Source organism: Malurus melanocephalus, unplaced genomic scaffold, assembly GCF_030028575.1.
Source record: "Malurus melanocephalus ecotype Western Australia unplaced genomic scaffold, MMel_1.1 scaffold_37, whole genome shotgun sequence".
NCBI classification, from domain to species: Eukaryota; Metazoa; Chordata; class Aves; order Passeriformes; family Maluridae; genus Malurus; species Malurus melanocephalus.
In genome coordinates, this window is record NW_026623269.1 from 3,210,825 (window position 1) to 3,238,741 (window position 27,917).

General features: G+C 39.1%; 2 protein-coding genes across 2 annotated transcripts in view; one reads left to right on the top strand and one right to left on the bottom strand.

Annotated features, from left to right (window-relative positions):
* LOC130572556 (uncharacterized oxidoreductase ZK1290.5-like) overlaps positions 1 to 1,270 on the bottom strand; it is a 38,945-nt gene extending 37,675 nt beyond the window's left edge. The window contains exon 1 of the mRNA XM_057364303.1: positions 1,180 to 1,270. Coding sequence (XP_057220286.1) covers positions 1,180 to 1,234 — 55 coding nt within the window. The 5' untranslated portion in view covers positions 1,235 to 1,270. The remainder of the gene's footprint in view (positions 1 to 1,179) is intronic.
* A 5,386-nt stretch (positions 1,271 to 6,656) lies between these two features.
* DPH5 (diphthamide biosynthesis 5) lies at positions 6,657 to 27,064 on the top strand. Its single transcript, XM_057364297.1, is given in 7 exon segments — positions 6,657 to 7,283; positions 9,756 to 9,880; positions 13,125 to 13,233; positions 22,554 to 22,674; positions 24,691 to 24,730; positions 25,797 to 25,900; positions 26,805 to 27,064. Coding segments are annotated over 7 exon segments (1,200 nt in total). The 5' UTR covers positions 6,657 to 6,809; the 3' UTR covers positions 27,032 to 27,064.
* Positions 27,065 to 27,917: the final 853 nt, after the last annotated feature.

The following is a 27,917-nucleotide window of genomic DNA, read 5'->3' on the forward strand; positions in this document are numbered from 1 at the left end:
ATTATTCATSTGTAGTAGTCAAATATTTTAATCATCAAACCTATCAATAAAATCTGGAAAGAGACATATAAATTTAAAAGACAATTATGAATGTGTAATTCATGTAGAAATTTCATAAGCAGAGCAGCAGCACAGGTTTATTTAAATGTCTTTACAGACACACTGCCAAATCTTGAAGCCTTTCTTTCACTCCACACTTTCCCACCACCGTGAGAACTATTTCTCATTAACAACCAAATTGGTTTCAGATGCTCTGCTATAAGATGTTACCTTAGAAACCATTTGGTAAAAGACTGTGGCTTCCTTCCATAGAAATCTCAAGCAGTGAAAAGGCAGATTTTCTGGCATAAATCAAATCCAATTTCTAGGGTTCACTAAACCTTTTCTCCTCAGAATAATGTTTTGTGACTAGATCTTAGCAGTTAATAGTGCACGAAGAATTGCTGGTGTGAACCAGTTTTAAATTATTTTCATTCTATTCCCTTTGTTAAGTCAATTGAAATTACTTCCAGTACTTACCATAYCTTGATAGAACCTCTAACTTCATAACTAATAAGCATATTTACTATGTACAGCAAATAAACAGACTGAAGAAAAATATTATTTTTCTTCCTTTTTAAAACATGACTCTAGAATACTCTGACAAGGATGACATTAATTAATYAATATTAGACATTTGGAAATACTTCACAAATGAGACAAATACTACAAATGAGACAAACCTGTGACAATTCTTTTCTCCTCCACAAAACTTTCACAAAAAAACAATGATCAAAAGAAAAAAAAATATTAAGTCCATATTCTGTACTTAATTAGAACATTATCATAATMATTCCTTCTATGAAAGGTTGATCTAAAAATAAATTATATAAATAATTTATGGTTATGCATAACCAAAATTCAATTGTATAGAGGGACAAATTTARTAAGTGTAGTTGAATATGAGACCAATAATTCAAAGCCACTTAAAATACTGTAAAGAAAATATTGTAGAAAAAATTATAAAGAGCTCTCTGATTTGTAGTGACTCATAGCTTTACACAATGAAAATGTATGCACAGTAATTACCATTGTGACATCCTAATTCAAGCTGATGGGTAATTTCTGACATCATAACAGAAAATGCCTTTACTTGCAAAGTGCAATTGSGAATCATGACAGATCCTCCTTCTGCATTACCATGTGACACTGCGAGGTCTGGGACTCGCCGTGTCCCACCAGTGACTGTGTTCATGAGTTCCAGGACAGCAACAAYCCAGCTTCCCTTAGTGCAAACTAAACTGAACAACAAAGAATGTTACTGATTAAGCACTTACTTTTCCCCACACTACGTTYAAAATGCATTTTCTCAAAGTTTCTGAGACAAATAAGATCTCCTCTAGCCCCTGCTCCCACACCGCACATTCAGCCTTACAACTTTACACATTAGAATGCAAAGCACCTCCATTCAGGCATTAAGAATGAGAAACAGACTTTAAAGTTATGAAACTGCTGCAAAGCCACAAAGATGGCTTTCCCCTTTCTCTCCCTTCTTCCCCCACAAGAAGGATTTTGTATCACTCTCTGTGCTGCACTTTGCATAAACATGAGACGTGAAGAGAGTTTAGGAATTAGTACCTCCTTTCTCCCCATTTTGGGGGCATGAGGATCTACAGCAATTCCGGTTACAGCAGCATGTGACATCACCATACAATGCTGCCAAAACGATGCTAGCAAGCTCTGGCAAAGAAAAAAGGTATGATGGCTAAAATYTGCAACATGAAGGTTGAAAGATAAAGTTTATCTTTCTTTATTTTTCCCCCAATAAGTTTGATATATTTTTTTACATTAAAGAAATATGGTGAAATTGAAAAAAATACATACACTAGAGCTTGCTTCTCTGTTAATTTCAAATTRCTTACAAATCATTTGTTCTTCTCTCTGGCAATTAAGCTTGTAACATTTAGAAGTATAAATGGCAAGAGAAAAGTTAAAAGCATACAYGTGAGGTGCCACTGCTTATGGTGGTAAAAGTTTTAATTATTTAACAACAAGTGATAGAAATCTAAATTGATTTATTACTTAGTGAGAGACATCTAAAATTCATCCGTATCGTATCACCAATAGAGTGAACACCAAAAAGAACCCAGCATGAGAAAGGAAGCTATTTTTCTGCTATTAAATCACAGTTCATATGCCATAATATAAATAAGGTAAAATCCCCAGCAAACATCTAAAAAGATGACCTCATAGATTTGTAGATTTACAGGAGAGCAGAGACAAAGCAGCAATTTCCCTCAGAAAAGAAAGAGAATATTTCTGTACTGTGTACACTCTGATGTAAGCAAAAGTTGGCCCAGCATTTTGCCCCAGATGCATTTTGAAATGACATTTATACAGCATTCAATCTTTTTTTTAAAAAATAAAACAGCACCAGGCTGGAAGTAGGTGAAGTTGGAAGAAAGCAAGGAAGGTAGGAGCTCACAGGTTTAGTCAGGTTGGGAGAGCATACTGCTTTGTTCCACTGTCTACAAATACCCAGCTGCCTGGGATATGGCCACATTCTGTACAGGAGAGAAATTAAATATCTGGAGGCCCTCAAAGATCAAGTACAACTTCTCAAGGTCAGATCTGCTGAAACAGTGGACGGATTGAGACAGAAAGATTTATAGAGGTGGCATTATGTTCATCACAAGAGGCTATTAAGGCAACTTGGTAACCATGGGTGAGAAGCAAAGCCCCAACAGAATAAAAAAAAATGGTTGAGACATAAAACAAAGGGAAGAAATAAACAGCCARTTCTTATTACATGGTAAGATTAATAGCAGGGAGTGCCACAGGTCTTGGTATCAGGACCGCTGTTCTATAAATTTCCTAAAGAACCAAAGTCATGAAGAAACAAGACGCATGAATTTAAAAAAAGGCACCAAGAGTAGAAAACGGGGAAAAAAAGGGAAGGCTTGATTYTACTGCCATTGAATTGAAAAGCAAAATCTCCTTTTATTCCAGTCCAGCAGGACTGGGTCTTTTTTTTTTTTCCACAGCTAAGTTTAAGAATGAAAATAAACAACTCTAGGATTAACAATTAAGAAGCAGGTAACTGGATTAGTAATACACAATGTAATGATAAAATACTTCCATTCGCCATTAAGATTTAAATTTATGTAGCATTTTGATGAAAAAAACCCCAAACACAACCTGATGCTAWTAAAATGGAGCAATCTGATTCTGTGCTTTTTGCCAGGAGGCCCATTTGTTGTGAAAAGAACTGGGAACAATACAAGAAGTCTTGAGTGGTTGCAATGCAAATGATGCAATGTCTTAATGCAATCAGCAGAAACTTACTTTTACGATTTATTTACTTAAAGAAGGCTTTGGCTATTTGACTAGAAGCGGCTCAAAGCAGTACCTGACTGCTTTCCCAGCTACAGTACCTACAGTGATTATGCTGTCCACTCTTGAATGACCTTCTGTAAATAATTATTGCTACTGATAAAATACTCACTGTGTGTTACATGAGTAAGGCAAAGGGAGTATAAAGACTTGATTCTTTTGTTTGGTAATTACCTGTCCTGATGCCCCTTCCCAAATAAGCATGCAATTAATTCTATACTTTAATAGGAGGGGATCRTTAGAGAACTTTTTATTTCATCAACTTGTTATTAATTCTAGCTGCCCCAAAGGTTACATGGAAAGCAACTTTACACAAAAACATTSTATGTATTTTTGGTATCACCAGCACATCTTTTCAAGAAACCACTGGCTACTCAACCAACCTACCTGATTTTAATTACTGCCATCCCTAAAAAACCCCCAACAAAACAGCAAACATAAATGAACAAAGAAACACACACACACAAACACAAAATCCTGTTCTAATGGGAATATAACTACCATATAAAGGGGATGGAGAGAATTTCAACAGGAAGTGMCAAAACAATCCTTAAGAGATGTCAACCATTCAGCACACAACCTTGACAAAGGTCCTAATATTTCAGTTACAGGAAGAAAAGCCCTTGTGCTACTGAATTATAATCAAATGCTTCATAGAGAATAGCATTCCCACTCCTCAGGCTCATAAAAAAAGGAAGTGACAACTTTTTAAGTGAAGGCTTCCTACTTAACAGAAGTCTGAACAGTTCAAACTATGCATTTTTCTTCCTAGAATGATATTGTGTGTACCAGCTTGACAAGTGATCCATTTTTGAGGATGCTGTTTTAGATAAAAAGGAAGTATTCCACAGTTAAGACTCTGTGGGAATAKGTAATTTTTTACAATAATACAAAATCTCACCAAAAGATTCTCAGATACATGTAGCTCCCATGAAAAGATGTAACTRCATCAACTTCCAAACAGCATCACATTTTATATCAGTTATTTCCCATGCACATCTAGAGCACAAAACAATCTACAGCCACTATGAGGTAATGTACTCTCTGGGGAACAGATTTACACTTGAGACAAGTATTAGGGCCAAAATGCCAATTCATTTTAGACTTAAGCCTGCTCCAGTTGAAAGCAGCCTTTGTAATGAAAATTGACCATAAACATGCTGACCCTCTGCACATGAATAATGTTAGCTAACACAACTCTTAGGATTTAACCATAAGAAATATAAATTTATCAGCAGTTTTTATAATCATACAATAAACAAGATGCAGATTGTTTTTGTTAATTTAAACTTTAGCTATACAACATATTTCTAACATAAYGGTGAGCTGCCTTGTAATAAATGATTGGTGTCTCAGGAAAGTCAGCTTGTTTTACCATTGCCAGTAGACTTGTCTTTTTGCTAGACAGAAGACACAATAAATACATATCTAAGTAGATATGAAATCTTGAATGTGCAGAGTCTGGCATGTTACTCCAAGTAACCTTTCAGACTGAACAAAAATTTTGCATGTTCCATGGCCTTCTGTGGAGTAAAAATGCATCTTTCTTACTAGAGATTTGAATGGAAATAGACCCTCCTTACTAAGAACAGCTTAGTAAGAGAATGAGAGACTCAGAAGGGAATGGTAACCTTGAAAGAGTAATGAAAGACCACTTAACCTTCTTTTTGTTGTCTCCCCTTCAGAATCAAACCTTGAGTAACTTACTGCACTTCCTTTGTAAATGACAAATAAGCCATGACGTGGAAACCCATCCAAAAAAAGGAAACCATACTAAAAAAACACTATCACAAATACCTTTTGATAACTGAAGCTTGGACAGCAAGAAGAGGAATTTTTGACAGAGTGCTATTCTAGGCTGTTGTTGCACTCTCTTGAGTAACATGTTCTAGCCAAGAAACACATTACCTGTCTCCTACTTCAGCWCTCAGACACTACAAAAGAGGTTTCATCACTTCCAAATAACTTGCATACCTCTTTGAATTGACACAATTGGATAGTTGAAACCATCTTAATKCATATTTAGCATATTTATCTCTCTGAAGCTTTTAGAAAGATCATATAGCAATAAGCAATATCCACTAAAGTAAGCATGGTGAGTCTCAAACTTTTTTTCCTCCCTCTTTTCTTGAATTCTCAGTATTTYGCAGCATATATCAAGGATTTATTAAAATTACCTGATTGGTTCCTAGCTATTACATAATCCTCARAGATCTGCAGGACGTATAAAGCARYAYGTTAAGTGTTGCTYTAGTAAGGTGGGATTAGGTAAGTGRAACCAAAGAACCAAATCATGCTGTTCATGACAACTCCACCACTATAAGTCAAGGGAAATTCCTTGAAAGCCAAGAAAAGCTTCTTGAAAGCCATACCTGACAGAAGTTACTGGGCCAGAAATATTCAAACTTGATTGTCTCAWATGCCATTATGCAGCAGATTTACTGTGGTATGAATTCAGACTTAACAATAGGACTACTCAGGACTTTCCAATACAGCAAAAGGACAGAGAGCAGCTATTGGGTGGCGAGTACAAAGGAGTCTTTCTGCGTGTCTGTTTTCTAGTCAGTTCATTCTTCCCATAACCCAAGAAATGTATTACAACCTCCAGTAAAAACAAGGTGGTTCTGTAGACAGTATGAAACATAGTTCAACATATATTGAAACAATGCACATAAGACAACCATGTTCATTCTCTAAAAACTACTATTTACATTATTTTTTTCTTTAATTTTACAAGAAAAAACTCTAAGTAAACTAAATTGGCAGTGTTACAGGTTAAAATAACCAACCAACCCCTCAAAAAAACCCAAACCAAACTAACAAACAAGAAACACCAAAAGAAAAAGTAATTTTTGAACAATGTTAAGTYCTTTTGTTCACAATATAGTGACTGTGTAAGAGACAGGGGCATCAAGTATTCTTCGTCATCAACCACTCTTCCCTTGTGCCTCACAGATGCTGAGATTCCTACACATGCTCTCAGTTCAAAAGGTGCAGTAAGGTTAATTCTATCATGTGTGCTCTAAAGAAAAGCCTGCTCCCAAGCCTCATAAGAAAACACACCCAAACCGCCAAACCACCGCACAACGSCCCTGGCTAGCTGGGAGGGGCGCAGTTCTGTTGCGGTTATAGCTCCCCAGCAGGCCTAGCTGGTCCAATTTAACCAGCTTCGTGAGCACGAAGCTTCACCCGGCAGTACAGGGGCTCTTGAAAGCACCAGGCCTGCCCGGCTCAGGGCGGGCAGCTCTGCAGGAGGCTCCGCTCCGCTGCGGGCTGCCCTCAGGCGAGTCCGGCTGCGGGCCAAGAGCAATGCCGAACCGGCCGAGCCGGCCAGGCCGGGTCAGGCCCCGGGGTGACCCCCGCCCTCTCACATCGCCTCTGGAAGGGAGGCGCGCTGTGGCCGGGCYCGCCGCCACTTACCGAGCCCCAGCACTGGGATGCTGTGGCCGCTGGCGACCGGCACGGCGGGGACACCGCCCGGCCCGGGCCTGCCCGCCGCTGCCATGGCCCGGCTGCRGCCCGGGACTACAACTCCCAGCGGCCCCTGCGCCCCAACGGCGCCGCGGGCAGCCGGGAGCCCGGCGAGAGGTGCCGGGAGCCGGGGCGGTGGGAGGCGGGAGCGGGGACACGGGGAGCYGGGAGCGGGGACACGRGGAGCTGGGATCCAGGCTGTCCCCCGCTCCTGAGGCGCGGTCCCGGCGAGCGGTGCGGCGTGCGGCGGGTCCCGCTCCCGTTTCCCTCTGAGGCAGGTGGCGGCTCGGCCGCGCTCCCCGGGCATGCTGTACCTGGTGGGGCTGGGCCTGGGGGATGCCAAGGACATCACGGTGAAGGGGCTGGAGGCGGTGCGGCGGTGCCACAGGGTGTACCTGGAGGCCTACACGTCCGTGCTCACCGTGGGCAAGGAAGCGCTGGTAGGTCTGGCCGCAGGGCCCGAGGCCTCTCGTACCACGGAGCCAGGGGCGTGCGGGTGGGTTTGTGGGGGAAAGTAGCGGTGCCCATTCTCGACAGGAGTATGGCTGTGACCTGCACATACTACGCTTTCTAGGAGGAATTGTTTTGCTACCTTGCAAGAAAGCTTCAGCAAAAATAAAATGTTCCTTCCTACAACTGTTGGCACTAGTTTTGTCTGAAAACCTACCATCGTGTGCAGWTCCTGAGGTACTACAGAACTTGGTTAGAAAAGTTTTTAATTTTTTTAAAAACAAACTGCCAAAAATCATACCAGAAAAAGGCATGTTTTGAAGCCCTGAACCTCTGTATCAGCCTGAGGTGTTACAGCATGTCTGCTGACAATAACAATTTGATTATCTCACATTTCCACGTTTCCATGTGGGCCAAGCTGCCTTTCCATGCTGGGACTTCCAGAACAGGCACAGTTCAGTCAGAGATGGACTGTTGAACAACATTGTAAAAGAGATCAATAAAAGCAAAGTGAAAGATGTCTTACCTGAAACCACCKAAGAGGGAATATAGGAATGAAATAATACAGCCCGGTTTACATAAAAGGACAGTGCTGAATGTTTTATTTAGTAATGTGAAAATCAGTCTCTCCTAAGCACCRTGAAAAGTGATGGGAAAGCTCTCAAGAAGTAGAGAGTAGGTCTTTTCCTKTGGAGACTTCCTAGAAAYCCTCCTGCACTAATACTCTTAAAAYCGAGTCTTATAATTCAAATGTCGTGACTCGTTTAGTTTGTCTGGTTGGCCTAAAATGTATATTTAAAGTTATTTTATGTTGACCATCCAAACTSGCCCTGAGTTTGGTGAAAGAACTATTTGGACCCAGTGACCTCCCAGTGAGTCTACATTTTATTTTGTGCTAGGAGATTGCTTTGTATATATTCTCTAATTAGCATGCTTTCATTAGCATTGTGGAGCAGTCTCAAAGCATGCAAATAGATTCCCTTGGATGAAGCCAAACTGAAAGGTGTGTTCCTGGGACTGCACCCAATCTGTTCTGGAGCGTGCATTTTCTCACAGTGGTGGGCCTAAGCCAGCCTGGTGCAATGGTAGCCCACTGAGAGGGATGTGTAGTGTTATGGAGTGCTCTGCTTTGGAGATCAGCTCCTGTTGTGCTGATGTACATCTGTACTAAGATGCCTGATGAAAGCCAATGGCGTGTCAAAATTTGCTGTCGTTGGTTTAGTATAGATCTCAGCATTACTCCAGAGTGACTCTCAGTTGGTCCAAATCACAGCTACAAGATTTGCTTATACATTTATTTGGTCCCCTTTCTGTTGAATCTGTATAGGTTTCAGTCTATTTAATGAGGGAAATAATRTCCTGATTTTATAGTTAGGAAAACTTACCCAAAAGTGGGCAGGAATTCATATTCAGGAAAGGGAATGTAACCTGGTAACAGAGGTGCCATACCTATTACTCTAGCTATGGRATGGATTTTTTATAGAAGCACTACTCCTATACAGATATGATAGTTCTCTCATCATTTCCCTGTTCTGTGTGGGCAAAGAAGTCACAGAAGTCAGAGAAAAATCATTCTGGGCYGTAACTGACTTTAATAGTTTCATCAGTTTATTAATTTTCATAATACCACACAAATTTGCTGACTACTACTTAGAACAAAACAACTTTCTTGGTCTTTTCCCTGGGAAAAAAAAAAAGAATGATCATGTAAAGACCATGTAAAATGTGTGGTGACGTGGCAGATGTTTTCAGTATGATCAGAAAACATGTTCTGGAAATACTGAAGTTTCACTACATATGTGAAGTTGATTCTGGAAATAAAGACATTTAAAACATATGAAGAGACAGTGACTGCTGAGTTGCTGAAGAAAAGGACATGATCAAATACATGTTTACCTGCATACATGGTAAAGTACTTCTTAAAGAGAACTCAAGATGAAGGATGAATGTGAAGTCATTCCTTAGATGTGGTTASTTAAACTGTACTGAGGAAAAAGCTGAAAGAACAGGTTGTGGTATAGCTAGTGTGGTGCTTGTGTCTGGTTTGATGCCAGTGTTTTAAGAGCTAGGCTGAGGCTGTGAGAGGGGATGCCTTAAATGTGGCAGCCAGTGAGATTAACTCTAGCTGGAGTCCRCCCAGGTACCCTCAGTGTGCATGTTTGATTGAGCTGCTTTTGGTGCAYCTCAGCTGACACAGATGGCATAAAAAGCCAAGTCACTAGTGGGATAAAGTAGTTCACTAATTTTTATTGGCTCAGGAGCTGCTTTATGGCAAGCTCAGGTGTCCTTGTGAGCAGAAGGCAAGGTTCTCGAAGATACGGGGCAGACTGCTGGGAGAGAATAATAAAGTTAGTTAGCTATTCCACTGCCCATTGTCTGTGTTCCTGAGTGAGCAGCCAGAGAGATACAAAAACATTCCTGGTTGTCTYATTTTGATGTTCATTATTAATTTCAATTTCTAGGAAGAGTTTTATGGAAAAGAATTGATTTTGGCTGACCGAGAAATGGTGGAACAAGAAGCAGATAGCCTTTTAAAAGAAGCTGATGTTTGTGATGTCGCATTTCTTGTGGTCGGTGATCCTTTTGGGTAAGACAAGGCAACATTTTATTTGTTGCTGTAGCTTGATCACTCTTCTTTCAATAGGGGGAAGCCAGCTCTGTAATTCTTTATGAGGAAACTGATTTTCAGTTTTTGTGTCTGTATATTCCTTATTGTATTAAAAATATACATGAAGTTGTCYACATTTTATCTTGTTTTGGAGCTTCCTTGCCCAGATGTCCATTATAGATAGGAATGTGGACCCTTCAGGATGTATGAATCTTTCCTTCAACAGACACTCACCATTTCATGAATTATAATTTTATTCTTTATGCTACCTTTTATAATGATGCTTTGTCTCATGATTTGTCTGCTAACAAAAGAAATCCTAGGTTATCACATAAATAAGAAATGTGCTKTTTTAGGGGAATATTCTTTTAGTTGCTGTTTGTACTTATAAACTGCAGCTTTTATGCTCAGTTATTTTGGAATGAATAGAGATTATTGGTTGTACAGTGCATCTGTTTTGATATATGCTAGTTTTTAAAATCACTGATGTCATTATAAAYGTATTCTCATGTTGGTTTATTAGGTCTTTTGTTTCCAATTTTTATTCCTGGTGGAAAGTATAGTCTTTTTCTATGACCAGAAGGATCTCCTTCTGTCTCTTTGGTCAGGCATCATCAATCTGTAATGTCAAGCCATGCAGAAGAGCTTTTTGTCTCCAGCTGGTGATTCAAAATTTATACCACACTGTTAAGGGGCACAAAAAAATTAAATCTGAGCATTTTATTTGTGAGTGAAAAAATGGCGTTTATGGAAGSAAAGGAGCAATGTGCACATCTGTCAAAAGAGGATAATTTATGTAAATACTGGTTGAAGGCAATTGGCAAGAGAGTATTATATTAAACTGATTATGGGCAGATGATCCTGTATTTCAGAAATATTAATTATACTTGCAGTCCATGTTTACATTAAAACTTGGATTCATGCAGAGTGTAGAGCCACATTTCCCTGTACCCTTGTGCTCTGATCCAGTGACTAAGGCCACAAGATGAAAAAAACAAACCATATGTGTTGAAATGTAGTTGCTGCTTGTAAGCAGTGTTCTGATCCGCTTCAGTTATCATCAGTTTCAGTGTCAAAAAACTTCAATTCTGGTTGACGTACTACATAATTGTAAAAAACTACCTTTTTTTTTTTTTTTAATGAGTTGCTTCTCTCCAAATGTTTGTTCTTACCCCTTAATATTGCAGCTAGAATAGAAGTGCTCCAATGCTCTAAGGGCATAAGGTCCTAAGAATTTAGGGATTTGTGAGGTTACTGGGAAAGAGTACTGAATGTTTCTGTCCTAAGGGAGGCCATAGAGGAGGAGGACAGAAGCCACATGACTTGCAGCTGATCATAGACTTTGAAGTATATTTGCAGGTGAGCAGAATACTTGTCAGCCTTCGGAGATCCTAGGTGTTGGTGGTTAATGGTTAAAGCAATAAAGGAAGCTGTGCCCTGACACCCTCACTGTTCTCTGCAATTTCTAATGCATATGTCCAAACACACATGGATGTGCTACAAGACAATTTCAGTAGAACAGTGGAAAGCCCACYACTCTAGGCTGGTGTTAACACTCGTATTATTACTACCCATAAAACTTAAAGTCTGTATCAGTGACAGAAAAGATATATTTTTAGGTGCAGAAGGCTGACTTCATGAAGCTTTTCCTAGTATTAGCTGAGTGCTCCTGAGGGCACTTCTGCTTATAGCTACAGTCATTATAGACAGATCTACTGGGAGAAAAAAAATACTGGCTGGAGCAAATTTCACTGAATAAAGCCAGCTGATCCCTTGGTCAATATTAGCATAACCACAAAATTCTCCATCCTTGTATGTGCAGGGAATAACACAAGGCTGTAAAACTAGTCCCCTCTTCTGTTGGAGCAGACATTCTTAAATCACCTTCACTTCTGGAAGACAGGAGCAATGTTTGTTTACTAACTGAAGTATTGGTTTAGATCACTTTACTGCATTCTCCTAGATCTGGGAGCCTGTTTGCATAAGGGTTTCAGATTGCCCAAATTCAGATTCCTATTTTTTTTTTTCTTCCAGTGAAATTGATTTCTTTTTAAAAGTATTGATCTTCACAGCCTTGCCAGCTGCTGCCACATTTGTGTTCCAGTCTGAAGCACCTGATCTGCTGACTGGTGCTGGTCAGACACACAGTATTGAAATTATCAGGCCAGAATCAGGGGAATTCTGTTAGGGTAACTGAACAAGGCCAGGGTGACAGCAATTTTCCTAGTTCATTGTTCTGGTGGCCGTATGTTACTTCTTTCCTTCCTTCTTTGGAATGGCTACACAGAAGTGTGTGGTACACCTTGGAATGAGATGGCTAAGGCCATTGATCAAGTTCAATAAATCTAGGCAAGGGGTAGGTGCATTTTCATATTTCACATACATACAAGCAAAACACATATATGAACATTGTTGCAGTTCAAATATTTGCTCAATCTATATATATTTATCATTTTAGAAAGGCTCTAATCTCAACTGCGTAACTGCAAACCCAGTAATTCTTGCAATAGTCAATCACTGCAAGGTGTTTTGAGCCTTAGACGTAGAGCTGAATTTAGGTCTGTTTGAAACTTGACTACAATATTCTTAAYTCTTTCAGAATAAACTTGATCACTCAGATTTAGGCATTATTAATTTGAATAATCTGGATTAAATATTATAAAAGTTGATTCAGTCTAAGGATGTTTCTTCTAAGTAAACAKGCAGTTTATGTCTGTCTGTTCAGAGTTGTTCTTACCTGAGTGTGGAGCTTTCCTGGCACATGTTGGTGCAGTTGGGAGAGGGCTTGGCTGTGCCAAGTAACGAAATCCTGCAGTTTAGTAGAAGTTTGTTCCTCAAATAGAGTTGACCTTTATAGTTCAACACATGTTCAATAGACACCTGCAGAAGACAAAGGATAAATGGAACTTTCTTTTCAAAGACTGGCCAAGGCTACTTTATAAAGTAACAGTTGTAATAGTGTTACAGTTTGAATGATGCCAGAAAGCTGCAAAGTGCTGTAACCTACTGAGGATGCCTGGCATTTCAGCTGGGGAAGATGACATATGGAAGCCTTRTTGGAATTTTTACTTTCCTGTAACAATTAGGATGTTGTTACCATTTTGCCACCTCTGCGTTGCCCTCATTGTGAAGGGTTTAATTTTACTTCCAAAACAAACTATAATGCTAGTAAAACTTGGCAATTTCATGTTTTCAATCTRTTTCCTTTCTTTTCTTACTACAGGGCCACAACACACAGTGATTTAGTGCTACGTGCAGTAAAATTGGGGATTCCTTACAAGGTCATTCATAATGCTTCAATAATGAATGCAGTGGGCTGCTGTGGTTTACAGGTAACATTTTTGTAGATGCATGTATGTTATTTCACARCTGCTAAACTTAGAATTGGTGAGCTCTTCTACTGCTGTGGCAGTGCATGTTGCAATCTCATCTTTGAAGGTCTGTACCAACTGTGCACTTCATGTTAAATTTTTTAACACTTCCTTTTAGCATGCTGCATGTCAGCAAAAGCCCCTTTTGATGMGCTCATATGAAAATGAATAGTAATGCTTGTGTTCTCTGCTTTCTAACTTCCCTCTGTCCCAGAAGCCTTTGGTATTTAAAGTTATTTTACAGATAAAGCTTTGCTCATATTTGCTTCCTTCTGCTACTGATGGTACTATTAGGTATCACGTTATACCTGATAAGTTTATTCTTAAATGATGTTAACCTGTAGATAAATATGCTGATCTTGTGATATAAGACATACATGCACAAGCCTGTATATATATATAGCTTAGATCATAACTAATTCCAAAGTCTTGAATATGATGAACTCTTTTTCTAGTAAGTTTGATCTGTCTCTGCTTTCTGCCCATCTCATGGGCACGGAGGAACTTACCTAGCCAAAGACTGGTAAAACAAATCACAGGTTTTGTGCATCTTGAATGGCTGAAGTAGAAAAGGTCTAGTGTTCTCCAAGAAAATACCCTTTTACACATGTCTAGGTCCATTATTACTTTTTCTGCATGAAAGATATTATGGCAGTGTATAAATCATAACTAATCGCATATAAATTAGATGAAGCCTCCCCCTCTTGTTTTCATTCACCACTTTAACATAATRTCTGCTCTCTCAAGCTTCAGCATGGTTCCCTATGTATGGGACCCCCTAAACCAAAYTCCCACTTTACCAAAGCTAAAAGCAAGCACAGGAATATAAATGTATTACAGGCAAGTTGAGGGTGAACAATAACTTTCCATCACTGAAGGAGGAATTCCTTCCTARCTATGCATAAAACAATTTATTTTTGTTTCTGCAATTCCTGGAACCTTTAAATTTCCACTTACAAGCTCTAGTACTCCAAACACTGTTCAGATAATAATGCTGGCCAACAGCAGAAAATCTGTTGCAATGACTTTGGGTATTATCTTTGGTTTTGATTAGAAATCTGAGCACCCTGTCTGACCTTACTGAAAACCAGTGCAGTGGCACCTGTCCTGTTAGCTAATGCTAAAGGGAATGCAGCACGCATTCACATTCTTTGTATTCTTGTGAGCACTTTCTTAGTGATACCTGCCCATTGCTGCAAGACTTGGGCAAAATTATCTTTTAGGAAGGAAATAGACTTCTTGGTGTTTGAAATCCACATGTACAGCAGACAAACAGCAGCTGTCGCATGACTGCACTTACTGGGGTGGGTAACACAAGAGCTTGGGCTGGGGCTCACCCTTCCCCTTTTGGCTTGATGGTGGTGCAAAGCTCACCTCTACTGTCACGCTGTTGACAAGTAGGTTCCACTTCTTTTTTACTCTTCTTTTACATTCATTAGGAAGGAAGATGCAAGGCCCAAAGGGTTTTCTAAGTTTTCTGAAAGTTTGCTTCCCCCACAACTCAGCAAAGCATAGGAAGGAGAAGTATAGAGCCTTTAGGTTAATTGAAAAAAAAAAGACCAAAAACCTAACCTGAGGAGACTATAGACAGGCTATAAAGTTTTTCACATATGCAGAGTTTTGGAGATTAGATTTCTATTTCCTTATTCCATGCTGAAAGGAAAAGACCATAAAGGAAATGTGATGTTATTCACTCTGGCATTATTCCCTTTTTCCATTCTGGCTTGGGAGGGGTTGTCTTCCTATCAGTCAACATTCCTGTTGTCATATAAAGCATCTTAGGAAATAGTGATCACATTACCAGACAAAATGTAAGAATATGTTTAATTCTTGATTGCTCCTTGCAGGCATAAACAGCAAGYGAGGGGTATCTTAGAAGAAAGTGGTCTTTGATTTAGTTAGAGTTAYGGTGGAAGTTTATAATTTCTTTCAGAAGTCTTTATGTTCATGGCTGTCTCCTGCYATCAATTTAGAGTTACTGTGTCTCAAATTGCAAAGTTCCTGTCAAGCATAGGAGGGATTCCTCTTTTGCTTCACCACAGAAAAGGCTTTGCTTTTTTTCTTGTTTTAATCTGCTTTAATCTCTCTTTCTTAGCAGAGAAAAACAGGAAACACCTTTATACGCTGTTCTGAGAGCCATGTGCGTAGCGAGCTGTAACTGCTGATTAGGCCATCAGTGAAATGCAGCTACAGCACAGTCTGGTCACAAAAGAATGTCTCTGGTCATCAGAGCAGTGTTTCTGTGCAGCCAACAACATTCTGGTAGTGGTGCAGTTTTCCTGTACAGTGATTTAGTGAAGTCAGTAGAGCATTCATGATGGTTTGTTACCTTCATTTCATAGCTATAGTTTTTGCCAAATAATAAAGGAGGGGTGTATATCTATTTTCTCATACCTTTTTTTAAACTGTCCTGCTCATTTAACAGGATTAGTGCAGTCGTTTTGGAAGATTGAAGAAAAGAGTGRGGGTTTAATTTTGAAAATTAAACTTCTTGAACTTCTAGGAAGCTCTCACAGATTGATAAACTGAGCTGGGATAGTATAACTTAGCAAAGATTTAGTCTGACTGTGCATAAGGCTCTGTGATTTACTGTCCCTTCCTCTTCCATTCTGTTGTGCTTTGGTGTGCCAGACTTTTTYTTTCCAAGGCTGAAGAAGCTATTTTGCCTTAGAAACAAATGAATACAGTTATGGGAGAGAAGCCAGGAAAGCTGCCCATATGTCAGTGCCTCATASCATGTTCTCTGCAGGTTCATCTCCCTTGTCTGGAGTCTGCCATGTGGGTGTGTTTGTCATTCTGACTCCGGTTGTGGTGGGCAACAACCACCAGTGAGGACAGTTAGGCASTTTGGTATCTGCACACCCTGCCAGGATAGTACAGGCTTTACCTGTATCCACACTCAGCTTTTCAGAATAGAGCTGATTGCTAWGCTTTTAGCTTTTAGCCCTGGAATAAACAGGCAAGAAATTCAGCATCTCTAATTTGYATATTTTTCCTTCCTTCATTATGTGCATGACATCTGGGGCAGTGAGAAGGCCACTGGCCAGAGTGGTGCACTCAGGACAAAATTCTCTCTGACCCAGTGCTGGTAGYGTGTCCTTGGGGTAGAAGTACTGATGGTCAAACACATCAGGAGCATTCTGCATCATGCTGACCTGTGGTGAATGTGAAGGTATGATGCAACTTGAAATAGCTTGAGATAATGGCACTAACGTAATAAAAGAGGATTGAGAAATGAAGTGCAAAGCTGGAGGCAGATCACAGGATGAGATAAAAGACTAAAATTTGAGATGCTCAAATATGAGATGAAGTGAGATGCTCATTTCTGAATGGTRTTGCTCCTTTTGAAAGCATTTCCTTTACATTTTGGGTGGGTAGCTAGGATAAAAACATGTCATAGCAAAGAGCTGCCTTTCTTTTGAGATGTACCCACTTTCCACCTGATTAGCTTCAGAACAAACATGTGCATGTGCCCTTGTTCCTTTCAGTGACGCATCTCGGGTTTTTTGTTTGCAGTGCAGTTACTTCTTCTAAGACAATTAGAGCTGTAAAATAGAAAATAGTCTTTTCTCTACCAGCTGATCACTTAAATGCAAAAGCAATGCTTACTATGTTATTTTTGAGTTTTTTACTGAACAGGTGAGTACATTTCCAGTGTCAAGTTGAAAAATATTACTTCAAGATGAGGAAGCTAAAGGACTACCATTTATGACTGTGCTTGTAGTCAACTAGAAATCCTGTAGTAGTTGCAGTAGTGGAGCCTCTGGGTTCCAACCTCTCTCTGTGCCTTAACCTTCAAAAACACTCYTTGCTCTAATAGGAGGACTTTACATGAAATGACTGACTGTTAAACTGTTTTCCATCACYAGTTGTTTTTTTCAGTTGCTACCAGCTTCTGAGCCTTTAAGAAACTAGCATTTGTTTCTCAAGCAAATTAAAGGTTAAATCAGTGCTAGTCACACTATTTCATTACTCACAATTGGCTGTCCAACTTAGTGCCATTTGTCAGCAGAAAACATGACCCAGAAACATCTATTTAATGAGGTTTGGGTATTTTGTCTTTTAGATATCTTCATCTCATGTTAGTGACTGAAGTCACCAGGGCAGGAAGGAAATATTGCTTGATATTGGTGGAAAGAATCTTATAAAGTTATTAAAGATAAGGCGGCATTACCTTGAGGGAGAACCCTCTCATATTCAAGTTTGCTGGTGGATTTGCTCAGTATTTTGATAGCTGAAATTTATTCTGCTTGTAGAGTGACTGTTTCCTAAGCAGATACAAGAGGCAGCCATAGAAAAATGTGCTCATCCCTTCAACTGATTTTATGTGATTTATCTCAGCTGCCTTCTGAAAACTGCAATTATGTGGAGTGGGTTTCCCTCAGCCAAATGTGTTTCTTTCTCTTTGGCATGCAGTAAGGGGACTGGAGGTTTTTGGGACAGCTGGGTCGATATCTTGGTTTGCGGTACAGAAAGGAGTCAAAGCCACATATATGTGAATGGTTAAACATTTCAATTTCATTTGAAGGTTCTCATGAGAAGCATTTGAAGTTGTAAAGGTCTGTGGTACTAAATAAGGTAGTGTAAAGGACTAGAGCTGGGCTTGTGGTTGTTTCATATGACCAATTCCAAGCAAAAGCGAAGGTTCAGTGATTCTTGCTACCTCTTTGTTGACAATTGCAGTACTCCTTAAGCTGCTATCCATCAACAAGATATACAATACATAGAACTGAAGGAGCCCTTTAATTTGATGGATATGGTCTGGAAGGTCGTTTACAGGTTATGGAGAACAAAGGAAAAATCTGACTCCTTAGGTTTTATGTCTTTGAGGATGAACATTGCGGAGCATTGTGTCAGAAACCCTATGAGAAGGATAAAGAAAATACATCTTAGCTTTTCTGGGTGTGTTGATTGGGATCTGTCAGGAAGTGATCTGCGATAATGCAAGGTGCTCTGCAGTCTCCAAGTTCCATTGAGAAGTAGTCTTAGGAGAAAAAGCCTCTTAATTCCTACCAGTGGGTTGTGATTAGTGGTGAAGAGTCTTAGTTTGCAGAATTCACCTGTCCTGTGAGAACCATCTGCTGTATAACCTGCAACCACCTCAACACAGAACAGCTGAGTAGCAGTTCAGTCCTACAGGGTTTCAGGTATTTGGTTGTGTACGGTGGCACGTCTGAAGAATGCAGTGACTCCTTTTTACCTTCTTCCCCAGACGTTTGACCAGTTCTGAAGCTGTTTGAAATTTTAGGAAAGGAGATGGTTCATAAGTGCAAAATTGCTGTGTCACCATTGCAGCTGATACAGCAGTAATTCTGGGAAGGATTCTGTAAAAATAGATGTCTGTATTTTGAAATGTTTACTTCTTGGTTTCTCTGCAGCTGTTGGCCAACTGACCTTTAATATTATTTTGCATCTTCTCTCCTGCTTGCTTTAGTACTTTTTAGAGGGATTGKTGGACCTTCCTTTTTTAATTTCCCTATTTAGTCTCAGCTTGTTCTGTCTTTTATGCCCTAAATTTTTGTGGTGATTGGCCACACTGCTATTTTAAGTGAGGACAGTTGATCAGGACAGTTTCAGGTATCTGATMTCATTCAGACTGGCCTTTAACAAAGTGTCTCAGCAGTTCCATTGAAATTCTGCTTGCATGCAGGCTTTCCAAGGTGAGATCATGGTACAGCAATTTATCTATCACAGTTTATTCTGGCCTCTTGATTTGCAATCAATTCTGCTTGTATAAACAAGAARTAAAATAAGAAATATCATTAATAGAAGGGTTAAAATATACTAATTCAAAACAAGCACGAAAAGTTGTCAATCATTCTTTCATATCATACATGTAAATAAAATAGGAAGTTATAGCTTGTTCTGAGGTGATGTAACTGCGAGTTGAAGAGCAGCTTTCTAGAGCATTCTGTGAGGCAGAAAACTCTGGCAGGGCATTGCCTCAGAGTCAAGAGTTCTGGCTTCCTTTCYTGACTTGAGCTATTGCATTGCAAAATTCAAGTGCACAAAGTTTTGCTTAAGCCAGTTACTACTKGAGGGGGTGGGGGGAGAGGGGTATTTCCAAAGACTGAGGTCTTTCAAAATGACCTTTTGAAACCTYTCTGTGAAGTTTTTGAACACTGAGGAGAAGCTAATAAGTTCAGTTTGCAAGCTGAAAACATTAAATATCTGTCCAACCATTTCAGGGCGCTTCTCTGAAATTCTGGCACTTTTGTGCCCAAGCAGAACGTAGGCACTCTAACAAATCTGCTCGTCAGTGCAAGTGTGATGCCTGAGAGGTTTTGGCTTGTACAGAACACACCTCACCCACTCCTAAACCCCAGTTGCTTTATGTAGAGTGCAGCATGCAGAAGTTGGCTGTGGAATTTCATTTGTTGTTGCCTCTCTTTAGAGCTGTGCCAACYACTGTACTGCCTGATCCTGTCATTCAAACACACAAAGTTCATCATCTTACTAAACCTGTGAACAGTCTCAAAACGTGGCATTAATCCTTAGTTGTGTTGTAATACTCTTTGGTTAACWACCATTCAGACAGTTTTATTGCAGTGGCAAGCATGATTGCTGGAATTTTGGGGCCCCATGCAGCTTTTTATGGTTGGTGGAAGGAATGTTTTTTTTAAATTTCAGTGAGTTTTGTCTTTAGTGGTCCTGCTGTCTTCTGTAACTCCTGAATCCTTAGGATAGGATTTTTAGCATTTACTGCTCTCTCTGCAGTAAGGCTTTTCTCGAAAATTGGATGCTTCATGCACAAATTCAAGAGGTATAAATTAGAACACAGTAGAGGAAAATTAATTAGGAACAAATTGAATTCTGCATGAGGCACACAGAGAGTGTTCAAAGTGTAAGTTCTGATACAGTCGTGTGTTCCTTCTTTAATGCAGGCTTGCCCTGGTGGAAGAGAGTTTCTATGCTTAGATGTCACACATCTCCAGAGAACAAATACTGGATGAGAAAGAAATACTGTTTTGTATCTATAGAAGTGTTTTTAAGGTAACTATTTATTAGTATTTAAGCATAATGGAGATATCCACTTACTGCTTCAGTTCATCAGCAGTCAGACTGATGGTGTACCAGGCAGTTTCCAAAGTAGTAATCCTCTCTCTTTAAAGTAAAAATATGTGTGCATTAATGCTAGGAAATCTATTCTTCACCAGTTTAGTTACTAGAGGTATATAAATTGCAAAGACATTTCTAGGACATCAATAAAATATGCCCCACTCTATCTAATTGATGTAGAAACTACTCCTTTACTCTCTAGGTGCTGAGAAAACGGGTGTGTTTTTTTGAGACTGTAAGCTCGGTTTTCTGTGATTTCAATACTTCATGAAGGTTTTCTGAAGTTATTTCTATTGAATAGACAGGCAATCTCCACAAAAATGTCTTACTCCCCTTTGACATCCAGGCCTCAGTRTTAATGCAAAACCCAGTAAACAAAGGACAGATTCCGTGAATCTGACTGGCAGAGCTTGTACAAAAAAGGATAACTTACTTAATTTCTTGTTGGCAAAGAGGATGGAGAATCTTTGTAATGAGTAATGGAAAAGAGAACGATAACAATCAGAACAAGCACTGGAGGGTATGAGGTTGAATGCCCGACTCATTCTTAATGTGGCAGAGTGGCTTAGAAGTTCTGATTCCCAACAAAATACCTATCAGACARTAGCATGTTGCTCATTTCTGCACATCCTTTTCTTTACTAAAAGGCAGAGGTAGGAGTTTCTCTTCCTTGGGTTATCAAAATGCCAAAGGGACAAGGTAAGATTTAAGGTTAATTGAGTTCCCTTTCTGTCCTGAATGAGGACTGCTGCATTTGGGAAGTGGCTGCAGCAGTTTCAGGTACCAGACATTCCAGTACTTGTGGAAGACTGCAGAAACACTACCAATGAGATAAAGGTGTCTTGCTCCCAGATGCTCTAACAATGTAGGGGAGAAGGAGAAACTTCTTGTACTAATAGTTTTTCTATATATTTGGTACAAAATGGGAAAGAGTTCTAAGCAGCTGTATGAAAAATAGGCAAAGCATAGTTTGCTTTTTTTTTCCATTTTCTAGTGCACAGCTTTGAAATAGCTAACAAGTTACATCAGGAGCATTTGGTTCAACCTGTATTTACTTTACTGGAAGAACCTTTAGATTGTGAAATGTACACAGTGTGTTCTTGTCCTCTGCTAGAATGAAATACTTAAAAGAGGAAATGTTTTCAGTTATATTCCAGGAATCTTTGAATAAATTTTATCAGCATGAATGGTTAAAATTTTGGTCCCTTGAAAACAAACACATTTCTGCTTTGATTCAAGTTCTGCTCTACCAGCATAAAGGAGTTGAAACCACAACCTAATGCCACAATAACATAAGTATGTATAGGGGAATCCCCACATGGCACTGAGCTGCCAGAGCTGCTTCTACACAAGGTCCTCTGCCAAAGCACACACTGTGCCTGTGTCTCCTGTTGTGGGCTTGGAAAAGCAGGTTTTTTGTTCCAGGAGTACAGAGAAACTGGGAAGGGTAGTCCATGTAGCTGTTGTTTGTCTGGTGGGCTTCAGCACACAGACTATTGGCAAGCTGAAAAAACCATCCAGGATGGCCCCATTCCAGAGCTGAATCACCCAAAATTGATGCATGGTTTTCCCCTGTTTCAGGGTGAAAACTACTTCCAAGCCAAATACTGCCTTAGGTTACATATGACTTTCACTTTTGCATCACCAGAGATGATTGGCAAGACTATTGCTTCAAATGTCTTCACCAAGATTAGGGACTTACAGTAATGAATGTGTGTTAAGACTGAGAATAGAGTCAGTGAGTATGCCTGACATAGAMTCTGCTAGCAATATTCTACTTACCATATGTGCATAAACCATGATGCACCTCTCTGCTTCCTGCACAATCTCTTCAGATCTTCATATCCACCATCTCCTCWGACTGTAACTTTTGCTGCTAGAGCTTTCATGTGCAGAAAAATGCCTTTTAATAGAAACACTACTGTATCAGTAGAATCCAAACATTGAATTATAGCTTTATTTGAAGCTGTCTAGCCTTAAGGAAAGTGAGAAATAACAAAAAATAATTTTGGTGCTAATCTTACCAAGTGTTTGCCTTTAAAGGACTTCAGAATTAAGTAATAATAGAAAGTGCATTGAAGGTACTTAATATGCATTGGAAAAGTGAATGCAGAAATAGGTGAAACCTTTATGGGTAGTTCATTGCTTGCCCTTTGCCATTATTGCATGCTCTTATTTTTTTTATTGTACATGTGTGTTACTGCATTTGCTCTGTTTTACAGCTGTACAATTTTGGAGAGACTGTTTCCATAGTGTTCTGGACAGATACATGGAAGCCAGAAAGCTTCTTTGACAAGATTGAGAAGAACAGGCAGAATGGAATGCACACGCTGTGCTTACTCGGTGAGCAGCAGCCACTCTCCTGCCGTGCCCAGAAGCAACAGTGACAGCCACGGGGTGCTCTCTGTGATTCTACAAATGTCCTTGGCTAACATGGATCTGTGAAAATGTGCAAGAAACTGTTAGTGCATGCATGCTTAGAGTCAGTTCTGCCATTGTTCATGCTACAGCRGTCAGGAATTTCTTAATTCCTCTTCAGAAAATCCTCAATCATGCCTTTGTAGAAATCAGATAGGAGCAGGAGGCCCACTTTCGTTCTACAGTTCACTAATATTGTAAGCTAGAGCTGGCTCAGAATCCAAAGCAGATTGCAGTTACTAGCAGCTATCTTTTATTGACTTAATTAAATCACCACACTTAACTTTCTGGGGAGCTAAATTGTACATTTAAACACATTTCTATTTCGTAAGGTGGTAGKTTTTTTTCCTAAATTACCTTGAGGATGATTTGGCAAAAGGCAATTGTCATGTGMGGAGTTTCAGTGCTGTAAAAGCTGCTGGCTGTCATGGAGCTGAAATGGAATACTGCTCCCAGCTGTCCACTGTCCCCAGCTCTCCCATGGTGCTGTCTGATCATTRTCCTACCCAGCAGTCCTCAGCTGACAGCCACTTTCTGAGATGCCCTRCTAGTCTGGGTAACTCCTTGAAGGTTATGGAACTGCCTGCACAGAAACTATAAGGCACTTGCATATTTCTATATATAGTTAKATGCCTTCCTGTATCAACTTTCAGACACAGCTGGGATCATTCAGTGTTAGATAAATTAATAATTTAAGTAAAAACAAAGTTTGTGGTAACCAGAGGATCCTGAGCAGGAAACAATTTAAATGTGTAAGCATCACTGCACATCAGACTTTACAATGCCTTGAAAGTTGTTTGCTTTCAAAATTGGCTAAAAGTCAGAATTCTGATAATGYGTTTTAAAGAAGGATGACTTTACAAGTGCTTTAAAGAATAATTACTACAGCTATATTATAGCAAAGTATTCTTTAGATATTTTGTGCAATAATTTCTCTGATCTCTATTCCTTAAATAATTTATATATATATATATATATATATATATGTATATAGGATAGCAAGAGCTGCACCTAATTGTAACTCAGAGCTGAAAACTACCAATTTCCAAAGTAATTGTTCCCTTAATACTTGGGCATTCTGGTCTACATATTGAGTGTTTATCCAGCTGACTAGATTACCAGATAAGCAAATACAACATAAAAAAGTTAGTGCTGATAAACTTTTGAATTCAAAATGAATACATGGATATAGAAGCAATTTGGAAAACTGGGCACTTACAATCACGGGGTTYTGCATTTTAAACCCCTTTCATCTGAGTCACTTTGGTTTAGAAGTTCATTATGTAACAAGCAATACTTTTTTAAATTCAAGGTTAATAATATATCCAGCTTTCAATATGATCACTTTTGGGGGGGTCATTTGAGACAGGTAACATTTGAGTTCCTCTTAGAAATATTATGGTCAATTTGTTTCATAAAATTGCAGCTGTGCAGAGTCTTACCTACCTGACCCCTTCTCTATTTCAATTTTGCCCAAATCCTTTTTTTCCCATAACAGAAGGTTGTTCTAAATTTTGATTGGGACAGAAAGGAAATGCTAATGAAAGTCAGGTTCCTGCATGGCAGTGATGTAATCACTGTCCAGCAGTCAGACTGTTTTACCTTTTGTGGCATAATGTGCTCATAATTTCAGAGTAGTCCCAATGTCATGGTGTGCTCAAATGTGCTGGTATTTAACTATGGTAAATATGCCTATTTGTATATTTACCAGGATTTTTATTGGGCTGCATTGCTCTGAAATCTGTGAAACTTGCCCTGTCTTTGGTAAAAACACATTATAAAGTCACAAGATTTTGTGATTAATTAACACATGAAATAGTACAATGTGATCCATATTCCTTTTTCCTGTAATAGCTAAAATGCTGTTAAAGCTTTACCTACATAGAAAACTAAGTGGGAAAYTTGTAGTGAACCTGTGTTTTAATGTGTTTTGTTCTACAGATATTAAAATGAAGGAGCAGTCTCTGGAGAATCTCATGAGGTGAGTCACCATTTTGAAAATATATAGAAACACACAGGGCAYTTGCAAAGGGCTTTTTGTACAAGGAACAAAGGTTCTTTGCCTGTAGGCTAATACTGAACTTACCTGCCTTCTCCTCTTGTGCTTCTCAATGGCCACTGTCTTTTGTTTCTTACAAGGAGTGAAATTGTTTTGTTCATTGCAATAGGGCCTGGCTTTATTTACAGTAACTGAATGGAGTTGCAGCAGAACATGATCTTTTTTGTAACTGTTCCTGTGAGAAGCACAAAGTCAGAATGGGGTAGGCTTTCCTCTTGGTGAATGAAGTGTTGTTTATCTACTGTTCTGTCACCTCCTGAAACAGATTAATGTCTGAAACAGTGTTCTAAATTTATTCTTCTATGCAATTGCTAGAAACAGTGCAAACTACAGAGTACATAACTCCCTGCCTAAAGAGTTAAATAACAAATATATAGAAAATACTCTCATGTTCGTTTAACTGTATTCAAAAAGCTTTTGCCACATCTTAGTCATCTCTGCAATCTGTATGTTCTGACAGTGGTGAGTATAAATGCCTCCTTTATACACATGCTGTAACTGGTCTAAATTAACATTTGCGAAGTCTCACAGTATCATTGAGGTTTGTTTATTCTGGAGTTTCAAAATAAAATCTCTTTGACTAAATCCAYAGTTGGCAAAGAAAGCAGCATTTCATTTAAGAATATATTTCTAGTCTGTAATCATCTGTCTAGGGGCATTTAACAGAAAAACAGTTGTTTGCYCTTGAATTTAAATCTAATGTATCTTTCAAGAGTAGCTGCAAAACCTGTATCTTCTAGCAGCTGAATTTGCTTTTAGGACTCAAATGATCTGCCAGCTGGAGCCCAGCTGTTTCACAGGTGTGGTGAGAGTACAACAGGTTTCTGTATTTCTTAAAAATTTCACTCTTGTTCAAAAGGCCCAGCCTGAGAGCCTGGGCTTGTTTAAGTTCAACCTGTAGGTTGAAAGGTCTCCTGAAACAAGCTGTAAGAATGCTGGTGATAACAAAATGGATTATATGTGAAATTTCTCTTTTCCTTCCCTGCAGAGGAAGAAAGATTTATGAGCCACCACGCTACATGAGTGTGAATCAAGCTGCAGAACAGCTTCTTGCCATTATTCAAAACAGGAGGCTCCAAGGAGAAAAACCAGGTATGARTGCAGTGCTTCTGTCTGCTCCCACCTCTCTCCAGTCACACCTACTGAGGAGCCTCTGAACTCCACTCCCTTCCTCTGACTCTTAGAATTCTCCTTCTCTGCAGTGGATTTGGACTGCCTTGAWTCTTGGTCACAAGATGGATTTGTCCAAATTGAACACCACAGAGTTCAGTGAGCACAAATGAAAGTGCACTGGTGGCTCCTGAAGGTTTAGTCAAAGCCTCAGTTCGGAAACCCTGGACTGTTTCTATCCATCTGTAACTGAGCTCTTTGATCCATCAGACTTGCAGGAGGCAGAAAGATTCTGAGCGTTTAAAATCAGCCGAGCGTCAAAAAAAATAATCTCGGCTCTATTTTACCGCAACTGGTCACACTCTGCTCTCCGTGAACACCAGCATCAATCTGGGTTAACCCAAAGTTGCAGAACTGTGATTTTCACCTTGAATTCTTAACACTACTCAAGAGCAAACTGTGAAACATTTATTGAGCCCAACAGTAAGATCATAGCAGCTAATAAAGATGACTCAGTTGAGTCACAAAAGTTTTTTCTAACAGAAATTCAYCTAGGTCTACTCCTCATTTAAAAAGTTTATTCCTTCAGTACTGTCAAAATGAAAATTTAAATTTTATTCTTCATATAGAATGAATCAGGAGCAGTTTCCTTAAAGTGAACACAATTCCTGAATGAATTCTCCCTTATCAGCATCCTTAAGCTTTATTTTCTTTGAAGAGCAAGCTTCTTTCTTGACCACTCCAATAATTTAGTAATTGAAGAAAGTAATTAATTTAATAATTTAAAAAAGTAGCATTCATATTTAAATTAAGCATTTTGAGTACTTTTTCCTTTATTATGGGACCATTAGTCAGTAAATTAAACATTTAATTTTCTTTCTTACAGAAATTACTGAAGACACAATTTGTGTTGGCCTTGCTCGTGTGGGTGCTCCAGATGAGAAGATTGTTTCAGGCACACTACAGCAGATGTCCACTGTGGAATTGGGTGCTCCACTACATTCCTTAATTGTTACAGGCAATATGCATCCTCTGGAATTGGAAATGCTTAAACTTTTCTCTGTAGTAGAYAGTTCCACTTTTGAAAATAATGCATGTCAAAGGACTACTTAAATAAAAATGAGGCATTTACTTTTTTATTCCATATTTAACTGCATACACCATAAAGTTATTCCTGTGACTATTTAAGACTTGYCTAACTGCAGTTAGACTCTGTTGCTTCAGAAGACAACACTGCATGGACCTGCTTTTACCCAAGGCTGCAAACTGCACCTGCTGGTATCAGCTTCCACCATGCAAACACCTCCAGAGACTTTTAAACCTTTGATTCAGTTCACTGACATCCACGTCAGTCTTAGGTTGCTGGCTAAGACAGGAAGAGTACCAGGTATCTGTATGGCATCACTTGCTKTAATGAATTAACCAGACCTGCTGCATACAATGTTATAAGGACATTAGATGTTAAATTTTGCTTTTCAACTTTCCAGAAACTTAGGAGTTCTTCTCACCAATAGAAGACATTAGTATGCAAAAGCTGGTGGGTGATCTTGGGAGAGTAAATAGACAGGTGAGAATGCTCTAAACCAAAGAAAACCAAGAACCTACCTGTTGGACAGCTGGTGAAAAAGAGGAAGAAGCTGCACAGAATTTCTTATTTCAGAAGACTACAATTTAAAATAGAACTGGGTTTCTTCATATGTTAATGCTAGCATTTATGAAGGGCTAGACTCAACTGCAGCAACCATAATTCACGTCAAGCCAGGCCTCAGCAAACAGACTACAAGAATTCTCTTTAAGATCAGATAGTGGTTGCTAGTTAAACTGCTCTTCACAGTATGATGAGAACAAAGCAGACCTGTATGCATATTTTTTTCAAACTGACGATTTATTGGAAAGAAATTTGATCCCATATCTTTTCAGCAATATAGGATATTTAACATTTCATATAGACTGTATTCAAGTACAAAAGATTACATTAAAAATTTCTTAATATTGCACT